General features: G+C 44.6%; 2 protein-coding genes across 2 annotated transcripts in view; both read left to right on the top strand.

Moving 5' to 3' along the window:
* pdcd4b (programmed cell death 4b) overlaps nt 1–26,262 on the top strand; it is a 386,498-nt gene that overhangs the window by 268,842 nt on the left and 91,394 nt on the right. The window lies entirely within an intron of this gene.
* The window catches only part of rbm20 (RNA binding motif protein 20), a 253,594-nt gene that overhangs the window by 205,495 nt on the left and 21,837 nt on the right, over nt 1–26,262 (top strand). Inside the window, exons 10-13 of the mRNA XM_078565173.1 lie at nt 1,743–1,844; nt 8,081–8,732; nt 17,392–17,511; nt 18,480–18,601. Coding sequence (XP_078421299.1) covers nt 1,743–1,844; nt 8,081–8,732; nt 17,392–17,511; nt 18,480–18,601 — 996 coding nt within the window. The remainder of the gene's footprint in view (nt 1–1,742; nt 1,845–8,080; nt 8,733–17,391; nt 17,512–18,479; nt 18,602–26,262) is intronic.

The raw sequence follows: 26,262 nt of genomic DNA on the forward strand, positions 1-26,262 counted from the left end.
GCTTGACCGTGAGGCGTAGATGGTGGTACGTTGTGGCTGTTAAGTTGAGTGATATTGGTAAAGCTGACTTTGGCAGATTCACAGTCTGTTGGAGACACTTGTTGGCTTGTCTCAGGAGGAAGAATCCTGGTTCTCTCTGCGGGGTAACTGAAGAGGCTGCCTTGTATCTTTTTTCTTGTGGTCTCTGCTAGAACACACTTGCCCCCCTGCCCAGCAAGAGAGAGAGAGAGAGAGAAAGTCGCCTGCTTGTCTTTGCAGGGGTGACTGACTTGTGTTTCTTCTTGTTACTGTCCCACATATACACTGGTCTGCAGCCAGCTTGGTATCTAGGCAACTAAAGGTGCGGCTGCCAATGGTGGAGCGATTAAAATCAGGGATGCTCGAAAGGCCAGAATTAGAGCAGTGCTGCAGGGGTTGTGAGGCTGGAGGTAACAGAGATAGGGAGGGCTGAGGCCACAGAAGGATTTGAAAACAAGGTTGAGAATTTTAAAATCAAGATGCAATTGATGAATTAAGTGAAGAATAATTAGAATCTCCCCAGGCAGGCCTGCTAAATCCAGCAAGTAGGTGTAAAGACACTTACCTCATTCACCTGGCAGTCCAGTCCTAGGTGTAGCTGCCTTGTTATCCAAGACTCAGCAAAATCAGCTGTCCACAGTTAAACAGAGAAAGCTGAATAACAGTGAAGATTGCAACCTTATTTTAATGTTTAAAATGCCAACACTCCTCCTTGGAGGGGGTTTGGTTGCCCACCCACCTTCTCACCTCTGTTGAAGTCAGAAGCATGGGTGGTTTGGAGGCGGGATTGGGTCAGGATTCTGATTTTTAAGACTTTAAATCCCCACCCGAACCCATCCATTTTTTATAGTTAGAGTTTTCGTCTCAGTTTCTGCTGTTCTGATGCTTAAACAAAGTGCAAGAGACACAAGATTCATATACTTATTAAAGCTACAAAATCCTTTCAATATTATTCTCAGCCTCATACACATATCCAGAAGTTTTAAATATAAGAACTCATTCACATTCTATAAATACAGTTTACAAATAATGAGTACAATTTTTTTGCATGTTTTATCCAAACACCACATTATTACACAAAACTTTTTGTAAAATTATGTGCCAATCAGGTTGAGGGAAGATAACAGGGGAAATGGAAATATTTCTTCTTTCAGGCACCCAGTGTCCATGCACGTAAAACACTCCTGGATCAAAACTAAGATAAAAACAAAAAACTGCGGATGCTGGAAATCCAAAACAAAAACAGAATTACCTGGAAAAACTCAGCAGGTCTGGCAGCATCGGCGGAGAAGAATAAAGTTGACGTTTCGAGTCCTCATGACCCTTCAACAGAACTGTTCTGTTGAAGGGTCATGAGGACTCGAAACGTCAACTTTATTCTTCTCCACCGATGCTGCCAGACCTGCTGAGTTTTTCCAGATAATTCTGTTTTTATTTCTGGATTAAACTTGGTGTAGTTAGATGCAAAACAAAACTTCTCTTGCTCTTCACCAATAAATGACCCTCAGAACCAACTTCAGTACTGTGTTTTTACTCATTTCCCATGCTAGCCATTCTGCGGTTATTCTGCGCCTGCTGGGAACAACTTTAAGATGCTCCAAGCTCATTTTGTGCAGCTCTCTTAAAGCTAACATACAGAGAAGACTCACTCACTCTTGGCATATAGTTTATTCTTGCTCAGTTCAAGGCATGATACTTCAAATTCACTCTCATTCTGATGGCAGGTTAGTGACGAAGATGGTCAGTGTTCTAGGAAACAATCGTCATCACCTCAGAGCAGCAGAGGATCACCAGGACCAGAGCTAGAAAGAAACACAAAGGAGCAGGTATGTCCCAGTGTTTGTTCTACTGGTTAGCCATTTGACAAGACTATCCAACAATCAAAGAGGAGGCATGCTGAGGTAGTGTGTTGGCACTCTAGTGCACAATGTTATTGAGCAGTAGGGCATGAGATCATGCCCTTGATTCCTCAAGTGACAAGTTCCTGATCTCAGCTAGGAAGAAATGACCAGGGACCAGGCCCTTTGCAGAAGGGTTGAGAAGCTTAGAGTTGAAGTCCATCCAGGCTGGTGATGTTCATCTCCCGTGTGGAGACGAAGAACAAACTCCAGCAGATGTCTGACAGCAGGTGGCTTCCCTTTCTTCTTTGTTCAGTAAAAACGTGTGATGCAGTAACACACAGGGGAAGGGATATAAAGTGAGGAAGGACTGAAAAAAAGGAACTGTACTGTTCAAATGTTCTTAAGCAAAGTTGATTAATACGAGCCCAGCGTTTTATTTGCATAATTGCAGGTGGTCAAACCCCACGAAGGGACAATGATATGAGCAAACCTTTGATCAGTCTCAAGACCAGGAGCATTTGTAGCTCCGGGTCAGCCTTTGAGATGTGCCGTTCAAATATAGGCCACACTCTTTAAGCACAAAAAAAGTTTTAAGTTCACAGTGCAGTGTATATGCAAGTTATTGATCATATTAACCCCCTGATGATAAGGGTTCAATTTTGGAGGTTATCTATTTGCAAGGGTAGCCAATATGATTTTATTTATACCACACAACAAGTTAAATGTTAATCACATTTGGATTCTTATGATTATACAACTTGGAAAACATGAAAAGATGCATTTTCTAGATTACATTTTCAAGAAACAATATTCTACTGTTCAAAATAAACAACAAAAAAACCTCAGTTAATATATTTAACTTTTTGTGGATTTAATGTTAGCAGCTATTTAATTAAGCGACTAGTGACATATTTCTATGGATATTCTTTGGATATTTTTGAAGCTGAGTTTTTTTCTTCATCTTTTGGAATTGGATATATGCTTACAAAGGATAAATTTATACAGGGCTTGGGGGTTAGAGTAGGGGAGTGGAACTAATTGGCAAATTCTTTCAAAGAACTGGTACAAACACTATTGCCCAAGCAGCCTGCTTATGAGATGTTTGAATATAGAATTTGTTTCGATGATTCTTGGTCTCCCTGAACCATAAGCTATGCTTGGCCAAGTGGATATCCAGGCCACCTACTGTCAGACCTCCACCAAGGCACTCCTCCATCAACCCCTACTCCTCAACCCCCACCTATTGCACCTCCCCATGCCCACGCAGAAGATGCAACACCTGCCCCTTCACTTCCTCTCTCCTTACTGTCCAAGGGCCCAAACACTCCTTTCAAGTGAAGCAGCATTTCACTTGCATTTCCCCTAACTTAGTCTACTGCATTCGTTGCTCCCAATGCGGTCTCCTCTACATTGGAGAGACCAAACGTAAACTGGGCGATCGCTTTGCAGAACACCTGCAGTCTGTCCGCAAGAAAGACCCAAACCTCCCTGTCGCTTGTCATTTTAACACTCCACCCTGCGCTCTTTCCCACATGTCTGTCCTTGGCTTGATGCATTGTTCCAGTGAAGCCCAACGCAACCTGGAGGAACAGCACCTCATCTTCCGACTAGGCACTTTACAGCCTTCCGGACTGAATATTGAATTCAACAACTTTAGATCTTAAACTCCCTCGTCCATCCCCACCCCCTTTCCGTTTCTTCCCCCTCCCTTTTGTTTTTTCCAATAATTTATATAGATTTTTCTTTTCCCACCTATTTCCATTATTTTTAAATCTATACCTGTAATGCCCTGTCAGTCTTTCCACCCCACCCCCACTAGAGCTGTACCTTGAGTGTCCTGCCATCCATTCTTAATTAGCACATTCTCTTAGATAATATCACCACCTTCAACACCTCTTTGTTCCTTTATCTGTGACATCTTTTGATTGTCTGCTCCTATCACTGCTTGCTGTACCTACAACCACCCCACCCTCAACTTCTCTCCCCCCACCCCAACGTCTCTCCCCCCCTCCACCCCCTCCCACCCCCCGACCTTAAACCAGCTTATATTTCACCCCTCTCCTAATATTACTCAGTTCTGTTGAAGAGTCATGAGGACTCAAAACGTCAACTCTTTTCTTCTCCACCGATGCTGCCAGACCTGCTGAGTTTTTCCAGGAAATTCTGTTTTTGTTTTGTTTTGGATTTCCAGCATCCGCAGTAGTTTTTTGTTTTTATCTCCACCAAGGCTGTTCTGATATGGGCATCTAGTGACTTGTGAATGCAACTTAGGGATGATTACTCTTTCACAGAATCACAGAATCACACAGTGCAGAAGAGGCCCTTCGGCCCATTGAGTCTGCACCTACACGTGAGAAACACCTGACCTACCTACCTAATCCCATTTACCAGCACTTGGCCCATAGCCTTGAATGTTATGACATGCCAAATGCTCATCCAGGTACTTTTTAAAGAAGGTGAGACAACCTGCCTCCACCACCCTCCCAGGCAGCGCATTCCAGACCGTCACCACCCTCTGGGTAAAAAAGTTTTTCTTCACATCCCCCCTAAACCTCCTGCCCCTCACCTTGAACCTATGTACCCTCGTGACTGACCCTTCAACCAAGGGGAACAACTGCTCCCTATCCACCCTGTCCATGCTCCTCATAATCTTGTACACCTCGATCAGGTCACACCTCAGTCTCCTCTGCTCCAACGAAAACAACCCAAGTCTATCCAACCTCTCTTCATAACTTAAATGTTTCATCCCAGGCGACATCCTGGTGAATCTTCATTACACCCCCTCCAATGCAATCACATCCTTCAGATCCCTGTGGTACGCCACTGGGCACTGGCTTCCAGTCACTAAAGCATCCTTCTTGTCATCACCCTCTGCTTCCTACAACTAAGTCAATTTTGAATCCACATTATCAAATTACCCTGTATCCCATGTGCCTTTGCCTTCTTTATAAGTTTCCCATGTGAGACCCTGTCAAAGGCTTTGCTGAAATCCATATAAACTACATCAACTACACGACCCTCATCTACACACCTGGTCACCTCCTCAAAAAATTCAATCAAATTTGTTAGGTATGACCTCCCTCTGACAAAGCCATGCTGACTATCCCTGATCAAACCTTGCCTCTCCAAGTGGAGATAGATTCTTTCCTTCAGAATTTTCTCCAATAGTTTCCCTTCCACTGATGTGAGACTCACTGGTCTGTAGTTCCCTGGCTTATCTCTACAACCCTTCTTAAATAGTGAAACCACATTAGCTGTTCTATAGTCCTCTGGCACCTCCCCCGTGGCCAGAGAGGAATTAAAAATTTGGGTCAGAGCCCCTGCGATCTCCTCCCTTGCCTCCCTCAGCAGTCTGGGACACAAATCACCCGGACCTGGAGATTTGTCCACTTTTAAGCCTGCCAACACCTCCAATACCTTGTCACTCCCTATATCAATTTGCTTAAGAACCTCGCAGTCTCTCTCCCCGAGTTCGATACCTTCATCCTCATTCTCTTGGGTGAAGATGGATGTGAAGTATTCATTCAACACTCTAGTGATGTCCTCTGGCTCCACCCATAGATTGCCCCCTTGGTCCCTTATGGGCCCTACTCTTTCCCTGGTTATCCTTTTCCCATTGATATACTGATAGAATATCTTGGGATTTTCCCTACTTTTACCAGCCAGAGCTTTCTCATATCCCCTCTTTGCTCTCCTAATTGCTTTCTTAAGCTCCACCCTGCACTGTCTGTACTCCACTAATGCCTCTGCTGATTTGCTTCCCTTGTACCTGCTAAAAGCCTCTCTTTTCCTTCTCATCGTAACCTGAATATCTCTGGTCATCCATGGTTCTCTGGGCTTGTTACTCCTTCCTATCACCCTAGAGGGAACATGTTGAACCTGTACCCTCCCCATTTCCTTTTTGAACGCCCCCCACTGCTCCTCTGTAGATTTCCCCACAAGTAGCTGTTCCCAGTCTACCTTGGCCAGATCCTGCCTTATTTTACTAAAATCCACTCTCCCCCAATCCAAAACATTTCTTTGCAACTTGTTGATTTCTTTGTCCATAACAAACTTAAACTGTACCATGTTGTGGTCTCTATCGCTAAAATGCTCACCCACCACCAACTCGGCCGCCTGTCCGGCTTCATTCCCCAGAATTAGGTCCAGCAATGCACCGTCCCTTGTTGGACCCTCTACATATTGACCTAAAAAGTTCTCCTGTACATATTTCAAGAAATCCACTCCATCCAAGCCTTTAACGTTATGTCTATCCCAATTAATGTTGGGAAAGTTGAAATCACCTAACATAATCACCCTATTGTTATTATTTTTACGCACCTCCACAAATTGTGCACATATTTTCTCCTCAATTTCCTGCTGACTATCTGGGGGCCTATAATAAACACCTGATAATGTGATTGCCCCTTTTTTATTCCTAAGCTCTACCCACAAAGCTTCATTCGATGCCCCCTCCAAGATATCATTTCTCCTTACCGCAGTAACTGACTCCTTAACTAATAATACAACCCCTCCTCCTCTTTTACCCCCTCCCCTGTCTCACCTGAAGATTCTATATCCCAGAATGTTGAGCTGCCAATCCTGCCCTTCCCTCAACCACGTCTCAGTGATGGCTACTATATCACAATTCCACGTGTCAATCCTCACCCTTAACTCATCCGTTTTACCTGTAGTACTCCTGGCATTAAAATAGAGGCCATCCAGCCTTGCCTTACTCCCTTGAAGCTTATTGCAGCTGTCCTCCCTCTGAATTGATTGTTTTATTGTATTATAATGTGTCCCTATTCTGCTAACATCCTGTGTCCCCTCCCCCTGCCGAATCAGTTTAAACTCCTCCCAACAGCACTAGCAAACCCGCCCACAAGAATGTTAGTCCCCTTCAGGTTCAGATGTAGACCATCCCGCTTGTACAGGTCCCACCTTCCCCAGAAACGGTCCCAGTGATCCAGGAATCTAAAACCCTCCCTCCTGCACCAACTCTTAAGCCACGTATTCACCTGCTATTCTCCTTTTTCTGAGCTCGCTAGCACGTGGCACTGGGAGTAATCCAGAGATTACAATCCGAGAGGTCTTGCTTTTTAGTCTACTGCCTAACTCCCTGAATTTTTGATGCAAGACCTCATCCCTCTTTCTACCTATGTCATTGATACCTACATGTATCATGACCTCTGCCTTATCACCCTCCCCCTTCAAGTTGCCCTGCAGCCGTTCAGTGACATCCCGGACCCTGGCACCAGGGAGGCAACACACCATCCTGGAGTCACGTTGACGGCCACAGTAGCGCCTATATGTTCCCCTGACTGTAGAATCCCGTATTACTATTGCTCTTCCTCCCTTCCTCCCCTCCTGTACAGACAGGCTGCTTGTGGTGCCAGAAGCTTGGTTCTGTCTGCACTCCCTGGAGGAACCCGCTCCCTCATCAGCCTCCAAAATGGAATACCGATTTGCAAGCAGGACCCCAGGGGACTCCTGAACTACCTACCTGTTTCTCTTGCACTGCCTGGTGGTCACCCATTCCCTTCCTTCCTCAAGTCCCTTCATCTGCGGTGTGACCACCTTTCTAAACGTGCTATCCACGATGCTCTCAGACTCTCGGATGCTCCACTGTGTCCCCAGCCGCCGTTCCAGCTCTGAAACCCGAGCTTCCAGGAGCTGCAGCTGGGCACACTTCCTGTACACATGCTGGTCCCGGGCACTGTAAATGTTCCCAGCTTCCCACATGGAGCACGAGTAGCACACCATGGCTTTGAGCTCTCCTGCCATGACATATCCCTTCAAATTAAACCTTTTAAGTCAATTACTCTATGGCCCTTCTTTCCTGATCCTCGTTACTGTAAAGTATAGAAACTGTAAACCACAAAAAACCTTAAACTATAAGCGATTAAAGTAGTAAATACCTTACCCACTACTTACCAGTGATTCCTTTCCCTTGTAGCCTCTCCTGCTGCAGTACGCTCAGTTTAATTCCCGCTTTGCATCAAATTCTGAATACCCATTCTAGCTGTACCCCAATCAGGATGTGCTCACTCTCCTGTTCCTGTGCAAGCACTCTTTGCTGGACACTAAGTGAAGCTTGGGATCAGGAACTCAATGAGTGAAGAATCATGGAATGATATATTCATCCCACCACTGGATAGTGTATTAGTCTCCAACACAGTGGGCTACTTGGCCTGATCTTTACATTTAATGATTTCTTTGTCAACATTCACACTCTTGTATAGAGCGCAACTTGGGAAAGTGGTAGTGAAGCTGAAGGAGAAACATGGTATTCTGGCAACATGGAAGGGTTTGTGACCGTGGATCAGGTGGGAGAAGTGGAAGAGCATGTGATGGAAATACAACTAGAGACACCTGAGAACAAGGAGAATGACTGTATTCAATCTGAACAGGACAGAGAAATGGAGACAAGTAATGAAGACATAGTAACAGAAGAGACAATTCCTAACTATGAACATCCCAGTGACAGTCATCGTAGCACTTCACCCGAGGAGCTAACACTAACGAGTCCGACTCCATCACCAGGCAGTGACCGATTCGGAGTGGAATCTATGAGTCATTCTCAAATAACATCTAATTCGATGAATGAGATTGAACAGAACCTGAGAACTAATGTTAACCAACCTGAAAGTCCTGTGAATTGTAAAAATTGTGAAATGAACAAAGTTTTGAGTGACAGTGAATCCACTGGACATTTGGATACAGAGAACGAGAGTACACCTAATACCTCTTCTGAAACTGATGAGAAGTTCCAGCAAGAACATTTTTCAGAGCAAGTGCTAGAAACTCAGAGAACTGACCAACCAGTGCCAAGCTTCAGTAGAAGTTCAGAAACAGATGAACTCAAGAAAGAGTCCTCAGAAGCATTTAGTAAAGGTACATGATGTTTATCTCTCTTACCTGAATTTTGTATCTCGTTTTTTTCATTATAGTTCTTTTGTTCCACTCAACAATATTGCATTTATTTAACAAACAAAACTTGTTCTTTCTATATTCTTACAGTCCTAGTTTATAAAAATTGGTATGTTGCATAGTGTTCAATATTTGAGCACCCTGACTGCTGACGAGTTTGGTGCAGTAAGTATGATGCCAGTTTATTCGACTGTTGACTAATGTTTCAATCCCAGACTTGGGGCTTACATTTATAAGGACAAAGGCCCAGATTTCACAGTCAGAGGCAAAGTCAAAGCACCAGCCCCTGACCTCAAAGAAAGCTGCCACAAAGATCTAGCAACCTGTGTGGCACAGATTTCCCCTTTTCTGACATCAGTTTTAATCTGGCACCAAGACAAGGGAATCTCCAGGCATCCAGCAACAGTGATATCATCAAGTAGGTTAAGCAGCCAATCACATTGACGTATTCTCACGGACAGAAAACCAGGAAGTAAAAAGCACTCCTAAGCAACGTTTATGGAGAGTGACATGAATGTTTAGGGCATATTCATTGGATTAAGGTAGAGGCTGCAATAACATAAAAAAGAACTTTTAAAAATATTTTAAAAGTATGGATCATTTTTTACCATCATGGTGAATGTGACAGTCCATAAATATAAAATTAATTTTTCAGGGCCAGTGAGGCTGTTAGCAATAATTATTAACTTAGTACGCTGTTAAACATCCAATTACACCTCATTCAACAAGATGTAATTTTTCCAAGGGTAATTAGAATGAAACTAAATAGTGTAAAATAGCAAGCGCTCATCAGACCTGTGAGTTTTAGTTGAATGCACTCCGGGGATCTTCAGCCTCGCTAAGGCTGAACCAGAATGTTCATAACCTCAGTACCCTATTTGACCCTGAGGTGAACCTCCAATCCCATATCCTCTTCAGGATCAAAATTGATTACTTCCACCTCTGCGTTTTGACTCACCTCTGTCCTAATTCTTCATATCTTCAACTGAAACCCTCATTCGTGCATTGATCACATTCAGACTTGGCTATTCAAATGCTTTCCTGGCCAGCTTCCTTTAAACTTAGGCTCTTCCAATAATAGGCTCATGCCTATCCTGCACCAACTCCTGCTCAGTCCTATCCTTGAGCTATGATGGTTCCAGGTTCACCAATGCCTCAAATTTAAAGTCTCCTCCTTATGTTTGAACCCCTTCATGACCTTTCTCTTTCTTGTCTCTGGAACCTCCTCCACTGCTTCAAACCCCTGATGAACTCTCCTTTCGTCTGAATCCAGTACTTTGTGCCTCCACACCTCCCCTCCCTTCCTTCACCGTCCATTTGGTATCTGTGACTTCAGCCACCCTGTGATGTAGAATTCCATTGCTGATTACCTCTACCTCTCTCACATCCCTTATGACCTGTCTTAAAACCCATCTCTTTGATCAAACTTTGGGTCCCCTTCTATTAACATCATAGAACCATAGAATCAATTGATACTACAGCACAGAAGGAGTTTACATCAGCCATATATATGTTCAGGTGACTGATCCTGACGCGTGGATATTTTCTTCGGCATTTGAAAATCTTTATTTATGGCATTTGAATTCTTCAGCTCCCTGAGGCAGCTCTCAGTGAGTGCTCCCCTGTGCCCACGCTGACTTCAGCGCTCGCCCTCCTCCTGCTCCCACCCCGGTAGCGCTGAGCGTTTCAGCGCACGCTTCACGCTGGCTGACCGTTAATTAGCCAGCCAGCGTGAAATCACGGTTGGGGGCCGATCGCGGGCGGTGGCCCAGTTCCTGGCCGCTCCCGGGCCCACTCACCGCGCCCGCCCGCCAAACTCAAAATCCTGCCCCGTGCAGGAGATTCCTAGTGTGAGATTCCGACATATTGGTAGACTGGCAATCACTGTGACAGCCAGGAGGATTGATCGTACTTACACTCCAGGACTATGGATCCTGCACATGGAATTAGTGAACCATTAGCTTACGCGTCTGTGGGCACAGGTCTTTTAGAATTCACAGAGATAATATGTTGGCCCTGTGTCAATCTTAGTCAATAACAAATAGTTACCTGCTTTCTTGGGACAACTAATTTGAATCTTTACAAACACATTGGACAGTGTGTTGGCATCTATGTTTTCCATGAGATTGACCGTGTGAAACGTGTTCACTGCTCTTCGTCTTGTTGTGCACATCATCGTTATTTTCTAGTTTGTCAGTCACCTGATGTATATGTTTCTGATGGGATACCGGATGGTCATTCTTATTGCTAGAAGGTATCCTTTGTGTACGGTCTGTTTGGATCAGTGCACGGCTCTTTGTAGCTGCATCAACCTTCACTCTATTGCCCTGCCACCGCCAATGGCCCTTTCTGCCACATACCTTTCAGAATGGATGAAATGCTTGGTGCAAGTAGAAGTCCACGTCTTCCACATGTCTTGCTAAGTTTGAGTGTTCTAATGAGTGCGTCAACAATTGGGATTTGTACTTAGAACCGGTAAGCTTTGTCGACCTGCGAGGATCACTTTGTACTTACATCCATCCTTCAATGCTGTACACTTTGGGCTTGTCCCGTTCTTTCTGGAGAGCTTCCATGGGAGTGGATGCAATCACCAACTCAACAATTCTGTCTACTAGCTCTGCATGTGAAAAATCACAGTACGTACCCTTTTCTTTGCATCTGTTGACTAAGTGGTCTGTGGATTCTGTAAGCTGTTGTCAAAATGACATGAACTATAGTTCATGAATGCAAAAGTTTAACCTGATTCTAAACCAGTCTTTCAATGTAGTCCATATCTTTTGGAGATCTTTTAGCTCTTCTCCTGTTAATCCTGACATGCTCATCCTGTGTGGACCTTAATTCCCAATTGCTGGGCAATTCTTTATGGCTTGCTTGTCTGGCTCAGACATACCTGAATGAAGAAACCATGGCCAGGATTGAGGTCGGCGAGCGGGGGGCGGGGCCTGCACGCCGACGCGGGATGATGTTGGGTGGAACTTCCGATGTCACCCTGCCCCATTTCAATTTTCAGGTCGGCGGGGGCTCAGCCGAATCAGCTGTGCGGCCGCCGACCTGTCAATGGCCAATCGAGGCCGTTTAAAAACTAATCCAACTAGTTAATGGACCTGCCCATCCAACCTTAATGTCAGCGGGCAGACCAGGAGCCCAGGCAGGCTTCAGAAAAAGCATAAAAACTCATCCACGGGAGGGATGAGATTTCATGTGGGTTTTTAAAAATTTAATATAAGTTTGAATAAAAGTGAAGGACATGTCCCAACATATGACAGCGTCACATGAGGGGACGTGTCAGGGAAATTTTTATGTTTCTGCATTGACCATTTTTTAATTTGGCGCCGATCTCCCTGAGGCAGCACTTAGCCTCAGGGAGATGAGCTGCTCTTTCATGCGCATGCGTGAAAGATGCACTCTCGGCTCAGGGAAACCCACCCCCGCCTGCACTGGGTGTGCACAGCGCTTCCTGGCAGACATCACGCTGGGCGGGCCTTAATTGGCCCACCCATGTAAAATGGCGGCATGCCCCCAATTGGGGGCGCCGATCGGAGGCATGCCTGCATGTGCTCGCTCCTGCACTTCCCCCACAATGGGAGGAAAATTCTTCCCCATAGCTCTGTACGCTGTTTAAGCATTTTGAATTTGGATAGTAGGTCGGCTGCATTCTAATCCAAACTGGGGAATTTTGTGGACATTCCGAAATACCTCTTTGACCTTCCTTCTTCTGTAGTACCTGGGATGAGTGTCACTGTCACCATTTTCATGCGTTTTTCCGAAGCTTTGCCCACGAGGACAAGTTATGATGGGAACGCACTGCGGAGTAATGGTGTCTTTGCTTTTATTCAATTTATTGTCCAGCAGCTCCCGGAGCCATCCATTATAATTGTAACCTTATCTGGCCCAATTTTTATGATTTTTCTTTTTGTTTGACTCTCTCTTGCTCCCTATTGATCCGGGCCACACCCTGGTCACTCACCTTTACCAACTGAGTTAACCCAGTGTGGTCCTCTCGATGCACTGTCCCACTTATATAACTAACAGGCTATGTGCTGCAATCTCAGGAGGGGTGCGTCTCCTTGCCAGCTCTTTATCTGAGCGCCAGCTCAGTGCTGTTTCTCCAAAGCTTTTCTTCGCAGACATCACACTGTGTTCTCAACACTCTGACGCTATGACTTTTTTGCAGGGTCATTGAGGATCTTCTCCTGCCATGTAGCATGATTTAAGGTTGTTCAACATGTCATACCTGTGCGTAATCTTGCTGCCACCTGCCTTACACCCACTGATCATCATGCCGTGTTATTACAGTGATAGAACACCTTGGGCTTATTTACTGTACAAGACACAGGGCACCAATCACTCATAAAGGATTTGGTAAACACGTTGTGAGATCATTTATTAAGTCTAGGCACATGAGAACAGTTATAAATTGGTATAAAGCTTGAAGGCATCAGAGTTGTGTGTGTGCTCGGCTCAAAGTAAAAAATTAAATAATGGCTCAGCTCCTAACCCAGATAACCATTACACTTCTTGAGACAGCTGTGCCCCAGAGAAAACATTGTTTGATTGACAGCTCAGGCTCTCTGATCTCTGCTGTCAATTTCACAATGTTTGCATAAGCAACATTAAGTGGTTTCAAGGGTTTGTGATTTTTGTCATTGATATTTTAAAGGGCCAGGATGATTGACACTCTTATTAGTTTGTATTGAAATGACTTTTTTTCAACATAGGAGAAAGTTATGAATGAATTACTTTTTCTCGAAACTATTTTTTACACATCCTACTGTCACTACAGTGTTCATTGGTACTAGATGGTGTGTAGTAGTTCAATAGACATGGAAGTGCCATAGTTTGGCATTGGTGGCATGAGAGGACATGGGACATGGGTGGAAGGGCAGAGCTTGGCATGGGGGCATGAGGAGGACCTTTTGAACTTATCTTTTGAAAGGTTCCCTCATGCAGACTTCATGGCTCCTATGAGGGGCCATGAACCACAATTCTTTAAAAACTTGGCCCGATTCCATGAAAATTGCGGAGTACGAGTGGAGTTCCGCAGGGGTCAGTGTTGGGACCACAACTTTTCACTTTATACATTAATGATCTAGATGAAGGAACTGAGGGCATCCTGGCTAAGTTTGCAGATGATACAAAGATAGGTGGAGGGACAGGTAGTATTGAGGAGGCGGGGAGGCTGCAGAAAGATTTGGACAGGTTAGGAGAATGGGCAAAGAAGTGGCAGATGGAATACAACATGGGGAAGTGTGAGGTCATGCACTTTGGTAGGAAGAATGGAGGCATAGACTATTTTCTAAATGGGGAGAGAATTCAGAAATCTGGAGTGCAAAGGGACTTGGGAGTCCTAGTCCAGAATTCTCTTAAGGTTAACTTTCAGGTTGAGTCGGTAGTTAGGAAGGCAAATGCAATGTTGGCGTTTATTTCGAGAGGACTAGAATATAAAAGCAGGGATGTGCTGCTGAGGCTTTATAAGGCTCTAGTCAGACCACATTTAGAATATTGTGAGCAATTTTGGGCCCCGTATCTCAGGAAGGATGTTCTGGCCCTGGAGAGGGTCCAGAGGAGGTTCATGAGAACGATCCCAGGAATGTAAGGCTTAACATATGAGGAACATTTGAGGACTCTGGGTCTATACTCGATGGAGTTTAGAAGGATGAGGGGGGATCTGATTGAAACTTACAGAATACTGAAAGGCCTGGATAGAGTGGACGTGGGGAAGATGTTTCCATTAGTAGGAGAGACTAGGACCCGAGGGCACAGCCTCAGAGTAAAGGGAAGACCTTTTAGAACAGAGATGAGGAGAAACTTCTTTAGCCAGAGAGTGGTGAATCTATGGAATTCATTACCACAGAAGGCTGTGGAGGCCATGTCATTGAGTGTATTTAAGACGGAGATAGATAGGTTTTTGATTGGTAAGGAGATCAAAGGTTATGGGGAGAAGGCGGGAAAATGGAATTAAGAAACTTATCAGCCATGATTGGATGGCGGAGCAGACTTGATGGGCCGAATGGCCTAATTTCTGCTCCTATGTCTTATGGTTTTATGCCTATTTCCACAAGGGAGCTAGCCAGATTGGGAGTGTCGGATGCGGGCTTCTGACAGGGAGCAGCCCACACCCTTTGAGGGCATTCCTAAAAATCAGACAGCCCGGGAATAGGGTTGGGAATCCCAGAATCGGGACATCCACCATTTTTTAAGGGCTCCTGAGTCATCCCGACTTGGTGAATATCCTGATTGCCTCTGGTTCTTTTGCTAATCACCTCAAACTTGTGTCCTCTTGCTAATGACCCTTCAATCATTGCAAAGTTTAGTTCAATTTACTCTATCTAAACCCTTTACGATTTCCTTCTTTGGCTTGCAATTCATTTTGTTCCTTATGTCTCTTTGAGGTAATTGGAACATTTTTTAACATTAAAGGTGCTATACAAATACAATCTGATGTTGTTGATAATGAAAATGTAATAATTGGGCAGGGTCAGCTGGAAATAGGATCAACTCAGAAATGTAAAATGGAATTTATAAGCTAATAAGATTTGATCTTTATGAAGTTCTTTTAATCATAAATTAATTTGTTCCTTTATTTTTCAACCTTTGATTTTAATGAACCTTAAATCTGATTCAGCAAATGAACAAAGCAGTGTTAAGGCTCCCCTCTACATGTAATGCTTACTCCAGATTGTTGGAAGGGCCTTCAAAAATCCCTCGAGAATTTGACACATTTGACAACTTTTATCAGCTTAATCATACGTGTTGTAGTCAATTGTACTTTCTGTTTTTTCAATCACATTTTTTATTCATTCGTGGAATGTGGTCATTGCTGGCTAGACCAACATTTGTTGCCCATCCATAATTGACCTTGAGAAATTGATGGTGAGCCACCTTCTAGAACCATGGCAGCCCATGTGGTGTAGGTTCAAAAGCAATGCTTTTAGGTAGGGAATTCCAGAATTTTGACCCAGCAATGATAAAGGAAAGACAATGTACCTCCAAGTTAAGATGATGAATGATTTGGAGGGAAATTGGAGATGGTAGTTATTCCATACAGCTGCTACCCTTCTCCTTCTAGGTGGTAGAGGCTGTGTATTTGCAGGGTGCTGTCAAAGAAGCCCTGGCAGGTTGCAGCCACTGTGCGTTGGTGGTGGAGGGAGTGAATGTTTAAGGTGGTGGATGGGGTGCTGATCAAGCAGGCTGCTTTGTCCTGGATGGTGTTAAACTTGTGTGGTTAAAGCAGCACTCATCCAGGTAAGTGAAGAGTATTCCATCACACTCCTGACTTGTGCCTTGCTGGTGGTGAAAAGGCTTTGGCAAGTCAGGAGGTGGGTCACATACTGCAGAATATCTAGCCACTGACCTACCCTTGTAGCCACAGTGTTTTAATTGCCAGTCCAATTATGTTTCTGGTTCATGGTAACTCCCAACATATTGATGGTAGGGGGCTTGATGTTGGTATTGGATTCAATTTCACAGGGAGGTGCTTAGACTCTTGTTGGAAATGCTCTTTGCCTGGCACTTGTGTGACGTGAGTGTTACTTGCCATTTCATTATCTGAGGAGCTGTAAATGTAACTGAACGCTGTCTCCACTTCTAACCTCATGATGGAGGAAAGATTATTGATGAAGTAACTGAAGATGATTGGGCCTAGGACACCACTCTGAAGAACTCCTATGTCCTGGGACTCAGATGATTGGCCTCCAACAACCATATCCACCTTCCCTTTTGATAGGTATAACTCCAACCAGCAGAGAGCTTTCCCCTGGTTCCCAGTGATTTCAATTTTACAGGGGGTCCTTGAAGCCGCCCTCAGCTTTGACCTGATCGGCAGTCACCCTCACCTCACTTCTGCAGTTCTGCTCTTTTGTATATGTTTGGGCCAATGATGCCTGGAGCTGAATTTTGCTGGTGGAACCCAAGCTGAGCAATGGTGGGCAACTTATTGCTGAGTAAGTGGTGCTTGATAACATTGTTGATGGTCCCTTCCATAACTTTGCTGATGATTGAGAGGAGACTAATTGGCTGGTAATTGACAGGATTGGCTTTGTCCAGCATTTTGTGGACAGGTCATACCCGGGCAACTTTCCAGTTTGTCGGGTAGGTGCTAATGTTGTAGCTGTAATGGAACAGCTTGACTAGAGGGGTGGCTGGTTCTGGAGCACAAATTTTTCCGCTCTACTACTGGGGTGTTGTCGGGCCCATAGTCTTACAAAATATTTCCTGCTGGAAATAACATAGTTGTTCCAAGCTCATGAACAGTGGCGATTTTAACCAAGCGAGACGAACACTTTGATGTGGCATTCAATTTATCTGGTATGACACCGTGTGAAAGCAAACGAATTACATGTCCAGGATAATTGGACCATCACGTCACACAAATAATCCAATTAGAATCCAGTTATTTTCAAATGATTTCAATCAGTGCTTATTAACTGTAATAATTTTGTCCTTCCAATGGTCGGTCATTAATTATAAACATACCAAGTAATTTGATTACAGTTAATTTGGAAAAGTTAATTGAATTGCACGTTCTCTCGTGTCAAGCAACTTTTTATTTGCTGCAATTTTCCACCATTCTATTGATCTAATGAATCCAGTATTGTCTGTCCTGATTCTTTTTTTAATTCAGAAAACTCAAGACAGCCACTACCAGAATCAGCTGGAAACAATCAACAACTACCAAATGTACAACAACCTCAGTTACCATGGGAGCAGGACAATGTCTTCTGCAACCTTAGTATCCCTTTAGGTAGGTACTGGTACTGCTCTGTCAAGGTATCTTGTTTCATAGCAGATTTTATTTGACTATTGTCACAGTTACTTTTAATTTAGTGCAACTATCAGCATTTGTTGCGGAAAACTAAATATGTACCAAGTTCACGCTCCTCCTGCCTAACGTTCTCTTTGAAGTCAAAGCACAGCATTGAAAGGGGAGTTACATAAAGAAGGTCGCATTTCAGAGATGGGGGGAAGAGATTCAACCTATGAATCCATGTTTTTCTCAGGGAAAATCGGCATCGCAGAGCCAGTGGCTGAGTTCAATGAGAAGAGAAAGGGACAGGAAGATGGACCAAACGGCCGGTCTCACCACTTACAATATTTCAGACCTGCCCTCTGCTCACTACATCAATAGCTGCCTCTTCTGTGCTGCATAAATCTGTTTCTTCTTATTGTGCCCTAGCTTGTGCTACAAGAAGAACGGGTTTTTGTTAACGTGTGGCCCACTGAAGGGTTTTGAAGGTTTGTGTGTCAGATTAGAATAGTGTGGATGGTGTGTACTGGCACGTGTCAGCATATATTTTAACATCTTCCCAAACCAGCTATTCTTTTGGACTCTCTGAACATGTGCCACAATTTAGTGGCAACTTGCATAAAATTACATAGTATATACAGCCCTGAAACAGGGCATTCAGCCCAACTAGTTTGTGCTCGATCAATTTAATTGTATTAAGCAAGAAATGAATCATGGTCCTTTGTGACTTGTAGTGCTCGTTTACTGAGGGAGCTTTCAGTAAAGCTCTGTTCAAAATACTTTTCATATTAATGTGAAAAACTAAACAGTAGAGAGAATAAAGTAAGAGAAGTTTCAATCTATAGAATTTCAAAGAGAAAAGAATTGAAATGTTGAGATTTGTGCTCGTGTAATGCACATTTCGGCGAGGCTCCTGTTAATCGGTGGTCTTTTAACAGATATAACTGGCGGCTCTCCTTTTTCAGGTGTTGAGTTTGTGGAAGCGAGAACAGGATTTTACTGCAAGCTCTGTGGTCTTTTTTACATTACTGAGGAAGCAGCAAAGGCCAGTCACTGCCGGAGTACTGTACATTATAAGAATCTGCAGGTAAGTGAGAAAAGAACTAACTGATGTTATTTGCTTGCAGGATGTGGGCAATGCAGATCTGTTGCATTTATTGCTCATCCCTAGTTACGCTGTGAAAATGGTGGTGAGCCTAGTGTGGTTGGTGTTCCTGTGCTTGATGTTAGGTAGGATTTCAGGATTTTGACCCAGTAATGATGAAGCAACAATGGTATATATCCCATGTCATGAAGGTGTGCGACTTAGAGGGAAACTTGCAAGTGATGGTTGTCTATTGATGTTGCTGCTTTTATCTTAACTGATAAAAGACTTAATGGAACTGGAAGAAACAGTTAGAGTAACCTTGGCGAGTTGCTGTAGTTCAACCTTGGATACCTCAGCACCAAACAGAAAAGTGATGCTACAAAGAGCAACTCCAGCCATTATCGAATTGAATGGTGGAACAGGCCTGAGTAGTTGAATGGCCCTGTTCCTATGTTCCACTTTTCACTCAACAAAACATCAATAGCGCAGCAACAAGTCTCACTTTGCTAAAGCAGGAGGAGAAGTAACAGAGAGCCAGAAAAGTCTGAGGCCACAAGGGCTACCAAGACCCATTGTTGCCCTTGGCAACACGCCTACTGCTGGTGACAGCTATTCCACTTCACTGGATGAAAAGACTAACCATAGCAAGGGAGCCAGAGGTAAATCTCCTGAGATTTTACTAAGAGGCCTCATCCAGATAATGGTAGGAAACTTGGCAAATTTCAATCGTTTTTCATTCAGAGCTACATTACCCAAAATATAGACAGCACCTGCAAGCGACAGTGGAAAAGGATTTTTCAAAAGACACACATACAGGGAATGGTCCTTCCATCAGAATGGGTGAGTCGAAGGTACATCCAATATTGGGCCTTGGATCTCAGTTAAAGGAGACCGATGAGCTGTGGATCAGGCTGGCCATCCTTGGGCAGCTCGCTGGTGAGTTGGCAATGGATTTTGGATCATTGCGATGCAAACAACAGCCAAAGGGAGGATATCCTTGAAGGAGGTGAAATGATCGGGCGGAAAGGGGATGTTTACAATGAGTGGGGGCATTTGGGAGAAGGGTGGAGTGATCCGGAGAGAGAGAGATGGTCTGAGAAGAGGGGTGGGGATCAATCAGGAAAGGGAGGTGGCAATCGAGAAGGAGGGGCTAAGCGGGAATGACAAAGGTCTTCAGCGCTACAGTGGAGCATGTATTTTTAAACACATTTTGCCTTTGTGGCCTTCAGGGTCCCAGAAAGACTGCTGGTTAGGCTGCAAGCCAATGCTTCCTTGAACACAACTGGCTCAGCCCTGGCTACATACAAGGGCAACTAATTTTTCAAAGGGGTTTTAAATAAGGTGTTAGTCACTGTTTTATATGCAGAAGGCCTAATGCCTGTTTCAGACATGTACCAGAGATGCCTCTTCTTCTGGCTTTAAATGTTTAATTTTTGTTCTAATTTTTTTCTGCCATGGAATGTGCATGTACATGCTGCCTGCCACGCTGGATACTTTGGTGAGCAACTATACAATTGTTAGGGCATCAACCAATTTCTAGGCCAAGGTATCGTCAACTGCACCCACAGGCACTGGTGACATTAAACAACAGGGCCGTTAATGAATGAACATTTAAATGATTTGCAACCACCATAAATTATAATTTAGGTTTTCCAGGGAATGCGCACGATATCCACACCTTCAGATAATTGAAGATCTGTTGGAAGGTTGACACCTTGAAGCTTTGTTAGCTGCTTGAGACATGGCTCATTACATCTTTGCACATGACATCTCCACACAACCTCTGTACTCTCCAGCAGAGAGAAAGGAGAGTAAAAAAGATTTACATTTATACAGTATCTTATCACGTCTCTCAGAAGTATTTCGTAACACATGACATGATATGAAATACTTCGAAGTGTAGTTAACCAAACACACCATTTTATCCACAACACAATTCTACAAATAGCAATGATTTGCCCGAGCAGTTAACCTGCTTTTGGTAAATGAATGTTGAAAGAATCCCCTCTTCTCCTTTCTATATTTCCTTGACGTCTTTGATGTGCACCTGAATTGACAGAACAGGTTGAAAGAAAGGACCTCAGTTTTCAGCACCTGCCTGAAAAATACACTTCTCATAATAGAGCAGATTCTCATTATTGTACCAGGTTTGCATCTGACATCACATGCTGAGGTATTCAACTCAAATACAGCGTGCAAATGCAACACAAAGTCAAGAGTCAAGGACTTTACTAAATAGAGGTCTGCTGAGCTGAAATAATTGTTTCAAGGTTTAGACACTGGTGCTTTCCAGCTTGCTACATGGAGAGAGTCAACAGGATCATGGTGGACAAGGTCATCACCAAAAGAGGCAAATGCATGTTGCAGAAAGATGAGTAGCTACAAGTCTTTGTACAGGAGGCGGAAGGAGCTGATTATGAAAAACAAGTGGGGTTAGTAGAAATTGAGAATTAACATAGCACAGGTCCACCAAGCTATGATGAAGAAGTTCCTTAAGTCTTCAAAAATAAATCACTGCTCGGTAGTGATGTTCATGTTTAAAATATAAACATTAACTGCAGAATTTAATGTGATGTGTTGTATATTTATTGAACATGATAATGAAGGTGTACCATGTGTTTAATGCAATGTGTTGCTATGCCAAACCTCTGTGGTACATGAGCTTATGAAGCATGTGATTCTGCTGTACTGCATCTACCCGATTGGCTGCTGGACGGAATGTGTACGAATGTATCTCAAGAGTCTGCTAAAGACCAGCACAGCCAAATGATGCTACCTGTGTTCGAGGAGTAGTCGCCCTCCTCCACCTGGAGGGCATTTTTGTTTTCAGGAGTTCTGTCACTTGTCCAGAGGTGGCTGTGAGTGGAAGACAGCTAGTGACTTGAGAGCCATCTGTATATACTGTGTTATCCTCATATGCTTCTTATGGAGGTTGAGTCTCACCATTTACCATTTATACCAATACAACTGGTTACACTGCTGTTAGGCATCTGATTCCTTAACACATGGCCCTGTGGAGTTTGTCTCCAAGCGGATTGGAGCGAGCCACTTGCATCACAGAATGTGGACTTCAGGAACTTGACATTATGGGCTGGTTTTCATAGAGTTGGGGGAGACTCCATAGAGGGGTGAAAATGGTGGCTGGGACCCAATTCCAGGATTCCCGACCCCATTCCTGGGTCTTGTTCGGATCATGACCCCACACCATTCACTCCTGAACTCCATTGCAGGGAAGAGGCTTGTCCTAGACCTTGGCAATTTTCATGAATCAGACCAGGTTTTCATAGGGTAGAATTATCCCCCCATCGTGGGGATTGGGCAGGGGCAGGGGCGGGGCCAGGTGGGCGTGGACCCAATTGGCGCCTCCGATCGGGTCCACGCCGCCATTTTACGTGGGCCAGCCAATTAAGTGTCGCTCTGCGTGAAGCGCGCCCGGAAGTGCTATGCTCTCCCTGTGCGGACTTGGGGGTGGGGGGGCGTTGTTCCCTGAGTCGGGAATGCCCTCTTTCGCACACGTGAAACTGTGAAAGGTTCCCTCATGCAGACTTTGGTTCACGACACCTCAGAAGTGTCGTGAACCACGACTCTATGGGCTGAATCTTCGGCTTTCAGCCAATTGATGCTCAGTCGAATGTGAAATTGCTGGGGGGCAATCGGATGTGTTCTCCACCTATGACCCCAGCCCACCTCTGGGAAACTTTCCCGGCAGTGGGAATGCGTCGGGTAGCTGTCCCGACGTGGGTCTCCTCTATTTTCCCAGTCCACCTGCATCCTAGCCAACCAGCCCAGGCCTGGGAAAATGCAGCCAATTGAGTTGAGAGGCATGTGAGGTATTGACAAGATGGGCTGGATTCCTCACTTTCTGTGCCCACCATGCCCTCAATCTATCTTAGCTCAGGGATTACGGTCTGTGTAAAATGGGCCACCAAAAGGGATCTTGTCACTGCTGTAGAGAGAAATACGGGCAGCGCTGCAGTGGTTGTTGGAACATAGGTGAAGGAGAGGCGCACATTAATGGACCATCTGCCTCTGAAAGGGGCATCAGCAGGTTTTCCTTACCCTGTCAGAGTGACTAATGCCACATCTCTGCTGATGGTCCCTGGTTTTGGCAGCAGTGGCAGGAGGTAGAACCCCACATTTGGAATATAAGTTACCTGTGGTGGGATCTGGGTCGTCAGCTGCAGTTGGATGTATTCCTCGAGGTTTTAACACATGGCCTCTCGCCTCCAACTGTCTCACCCTACGCAACAACCAATTTTCTCAACTCATATTTTTATAATTAATTAATGGAAATATTCAAAGAAAATAGAGAAAAAAACACATTTTTTAATGTTTCAATAACTTTACTTCTGGGTCCTGCAATGATACCCAGGAGATAAAGCTTTAATCCCTAGAGATTCCAGGTTTGTTTTCCAAAAAATATATTTTATTCATAAAATTTGTAAAGGTACATTGCATATCAGTTCAAATTTGTTTATTACATGAAGTGCAAAAAGGATAATTTTTTTCAATACACTTTATGTCACTCTGAGGTGCCTCACTGCACTTACAAGAATAAGTTATATTTAGTATATACATTTACATTTCATGTCAAACATTCTCTGGCATATACAGTCCGAGGGGTTTTACTCAGGTTCCAGTCCCTCCATGTACTATAGAAGAGGGGCCTTAGATAGTAGCCTTTCCCCATTAAGCCTCTGTGGCAGACGCCCAATGCATCCCTCAGTACATAGTCCTAGACCTTAGAATGTGCCAGTCTGCAACACTCAGTCGTTGATAGGTCCTGGTTAATCCTGAAGAGTTGAGCTGGTGACAATGTGGCTGTCAGAATTCTCTGCTGGGGCAGAGGTAGCTAAGTCAATGAGAAGATGGGGGTGCAGATTTCAGGTAGTATTGCGGAGAAAAATCCAGCCCAATGTGATTTCAAGGGTCAACAGATGACAACAGCAAATGGTCTGGGAATAGCAATTTACCTGTACCAAGTGAGAAAGCTAAGTTATGACCTATGTAACATGCAACAGAGGCTTAGAGAAAAGGTTCAGACAAGTATCTTGTAGTGGAATATTTTTCTATATGTGCCTCAATTATTGTGTCTTTAATTTCTCGTGGTGCCTTTCTGCTTCTTATAGAATGAACCAATAGTGTTAGCCTCACATATTAGCCTGATGTTGTTACATTTACCATCTTTCACAATTGTCAAAGGGACATGTTCTTTGACGTGATATATGGTGGTCATTGGCAATCTCTCTAGCTCAGCATGCATAACAGCTTAGGCTTCTGTTCATAGGAGACTCAGTCTACTTATGGAAACTTCCAATGTTCTTCGATGATAAATTAAAAGTTGATTTCATCATGAGGAAGGTGATGGTGGGTGCAGACTTTGGCAACACCACCAGTTGATAGACCTGGGTTTTGCAGATGATATTGCCTTGCTGGCTGAAGAATTGCACGCATGCTCCAAGACATGACCACCAGACCTGAGAGCGCCACGTTTGGTCTACACATCATCTGTGAAAAGACCAAGACAATGGCAACAGGGCAGCAACAAGGTTCCCCCCCCCAACCACCCCACAATCACCATTGGGCAACAGGACATCAAGGAGGTCAACCACTTCCTCTATCCAGGAAGCAACATCTCCTGGAAGGGTGATGTAGAGATTGATGTTCACGCAAGAATCGACAAAGCAGTATCATCTTCCATTGGCTCCAGATGCAGCCAAGAACATCAACACGGCTATGAAGCTGCAACTCTACAGGTCCACAGTGGTACCATCTGTAATCTACTCCAGCTAGACAGGGAAGACAGCAGCAAAGGTGTCACTGAAATTGGACATCTTTCATCAGCGCTGCCTACGTAAGATCCTGGGCAACACATGGAGCAATGGCATCACCAATGAAGAAGCGCTGCAGAGGACCTGGTGAGAGGCATCCCTCTGCCCTGTGGGACATCGCGATGGAGAGTTGACTGAGGCTGGCAGGACACCTATTTCACCTCCCGGACATACGACAGAGTGGCAGTAAAATGGACCCCACCAGATGGGAGAAGAAGACAGGGTCGACTGAAAAGAACCCAGCAAAGTACATTTAAGGAGGACCTACAAGAGCGGGATACCACCCAGGCTGCAACGAAAGAGATTGCGATGGACCAGGGCCAGTGGCGCAGTCTTGCTGCCAATTGTCCTACATAGGGCCAGAGGAACTAAATCTAAGTATGTGTTCTGTACTGGTTTCTAAATTACTTCCAGAATGTTTAGCACCAGTCCACTGCACATGTGAAGTGGTGATGACACTGAACACTATACCGAGGACGGGCGCGACGGGCGGGCCCAGGAATGGCCGGTAAATGGTCACCACTCGCAATCGGCCCCCAACCGTGATTTGACACTGGCTGGCCAATGAACAGCCAGCGTGAAACATGCACTGAAAGGTTTAGCGCTGCCGGGGTTGGGGGGCGGGAGCAGGGCAAGCGCTGAAGTCTGTACAGACGTGGGGGAGCGGACAGTGAGAGCTCCCCGTGGGCACAGAGCTGCCTCAGGGAGGTGAAAAATTTAAAAATCAAAAATAAAGATTTCTAAAACCTGAAAAAAATGTCCCCACATAGGACTCACTCACATGAACATATACATAATAAAAACTCACATGAACATATACATAATAAAAACTATGTCAAAACAATTTTTAAAAAATTAATGTCGGAAACCTCATCCTGCCCGTGGATGAGGTTTCCTCAAAAATGCAAAGGCCGCCTGGCAGATTCGCCCACCCGCCAACCGTAAGGTTGGACCGGTAGCAAAAAATCTCCCTTAATTAATACTTTAATGGCTTAAGTAGGCCTCTTAATAGTTGGCGGGCGCGCTGCCAACTCTCGTGCACGTGTGCCGACCAAAATGCCATGCAAGTGCGCATTGATGTAGGGATTCTCGGCCGACGGCATTGTGCGCTAATTTATGCCCGATCGGGTCAGGCGCGTGCCCGCCCACCCACATGATGTAAAATTCTGCCCTGAGGGTTTCTCAGAGTTCCTGGTGTGCTGCTCCTGAGATTGTGACATATATTGTCACTGACTCCAGCCCTCTCCCGGGCAACAGTCTGAAGCTGAACCAGACAGTTTGCATCCTCGGTGTCATATTTGACCACAGGATGAGCTTTCGACCACATATCCACGCTGCCAGTATGACTGCCTATTTCCACCTCTGTAACATCGCCTGACTCTGTCCCCGTCTCAGCTCTTCCGCTGCGGAAATCCTCATCCATCTCTTTGTTACCTCCTGGCCAGCCTCCCATATTCGGCACTCTGTAAACTTGAGGTCATCAAAACTCCGCTATCCATGTCCAAGCTCCAAATCCTGTTTACCCATCACTCCTGTTGTCATTAACCTACCCTGGCTGCTGGTTAAGTAACGCCTTGATTTTAAAACTTTCACCCTTGATTTCAAATCCCTCCATAAGCCTTGCCTCCCCCTTTGTCAGTAATCTCCTCCAGCCCAACAGCCCTCTGAGATGTCTGCATTCCTCTAATTCTGGCCTCTTCAATATCCTGATTTTAATTGCTTCACCTTTGGTGGCCATGCCTTCAGCTGCCTAGGGCCTAAACTCAGGAATTGCCTCCCTAAATCTCTATGCTTCTCTACCTCGCTTTCCTCCTTTAAGACACCTACTTA

The sequence above is a fragment of the Cetorhinus maximus genome, chromosome 20 (genome assembly GCF_964194155.1).
Source record: "Cetorhinus maximus chromosome 20, sCetMax3.hap1.1, whole genome shotgun sequence".
Taxonomy (NCBI): Eukaryota; Metazoa; Chordata; class Chondrichthyes; order Lamniformes; family Cetorhinidae; genus Cetorhinus; species Cetorhinus maximus.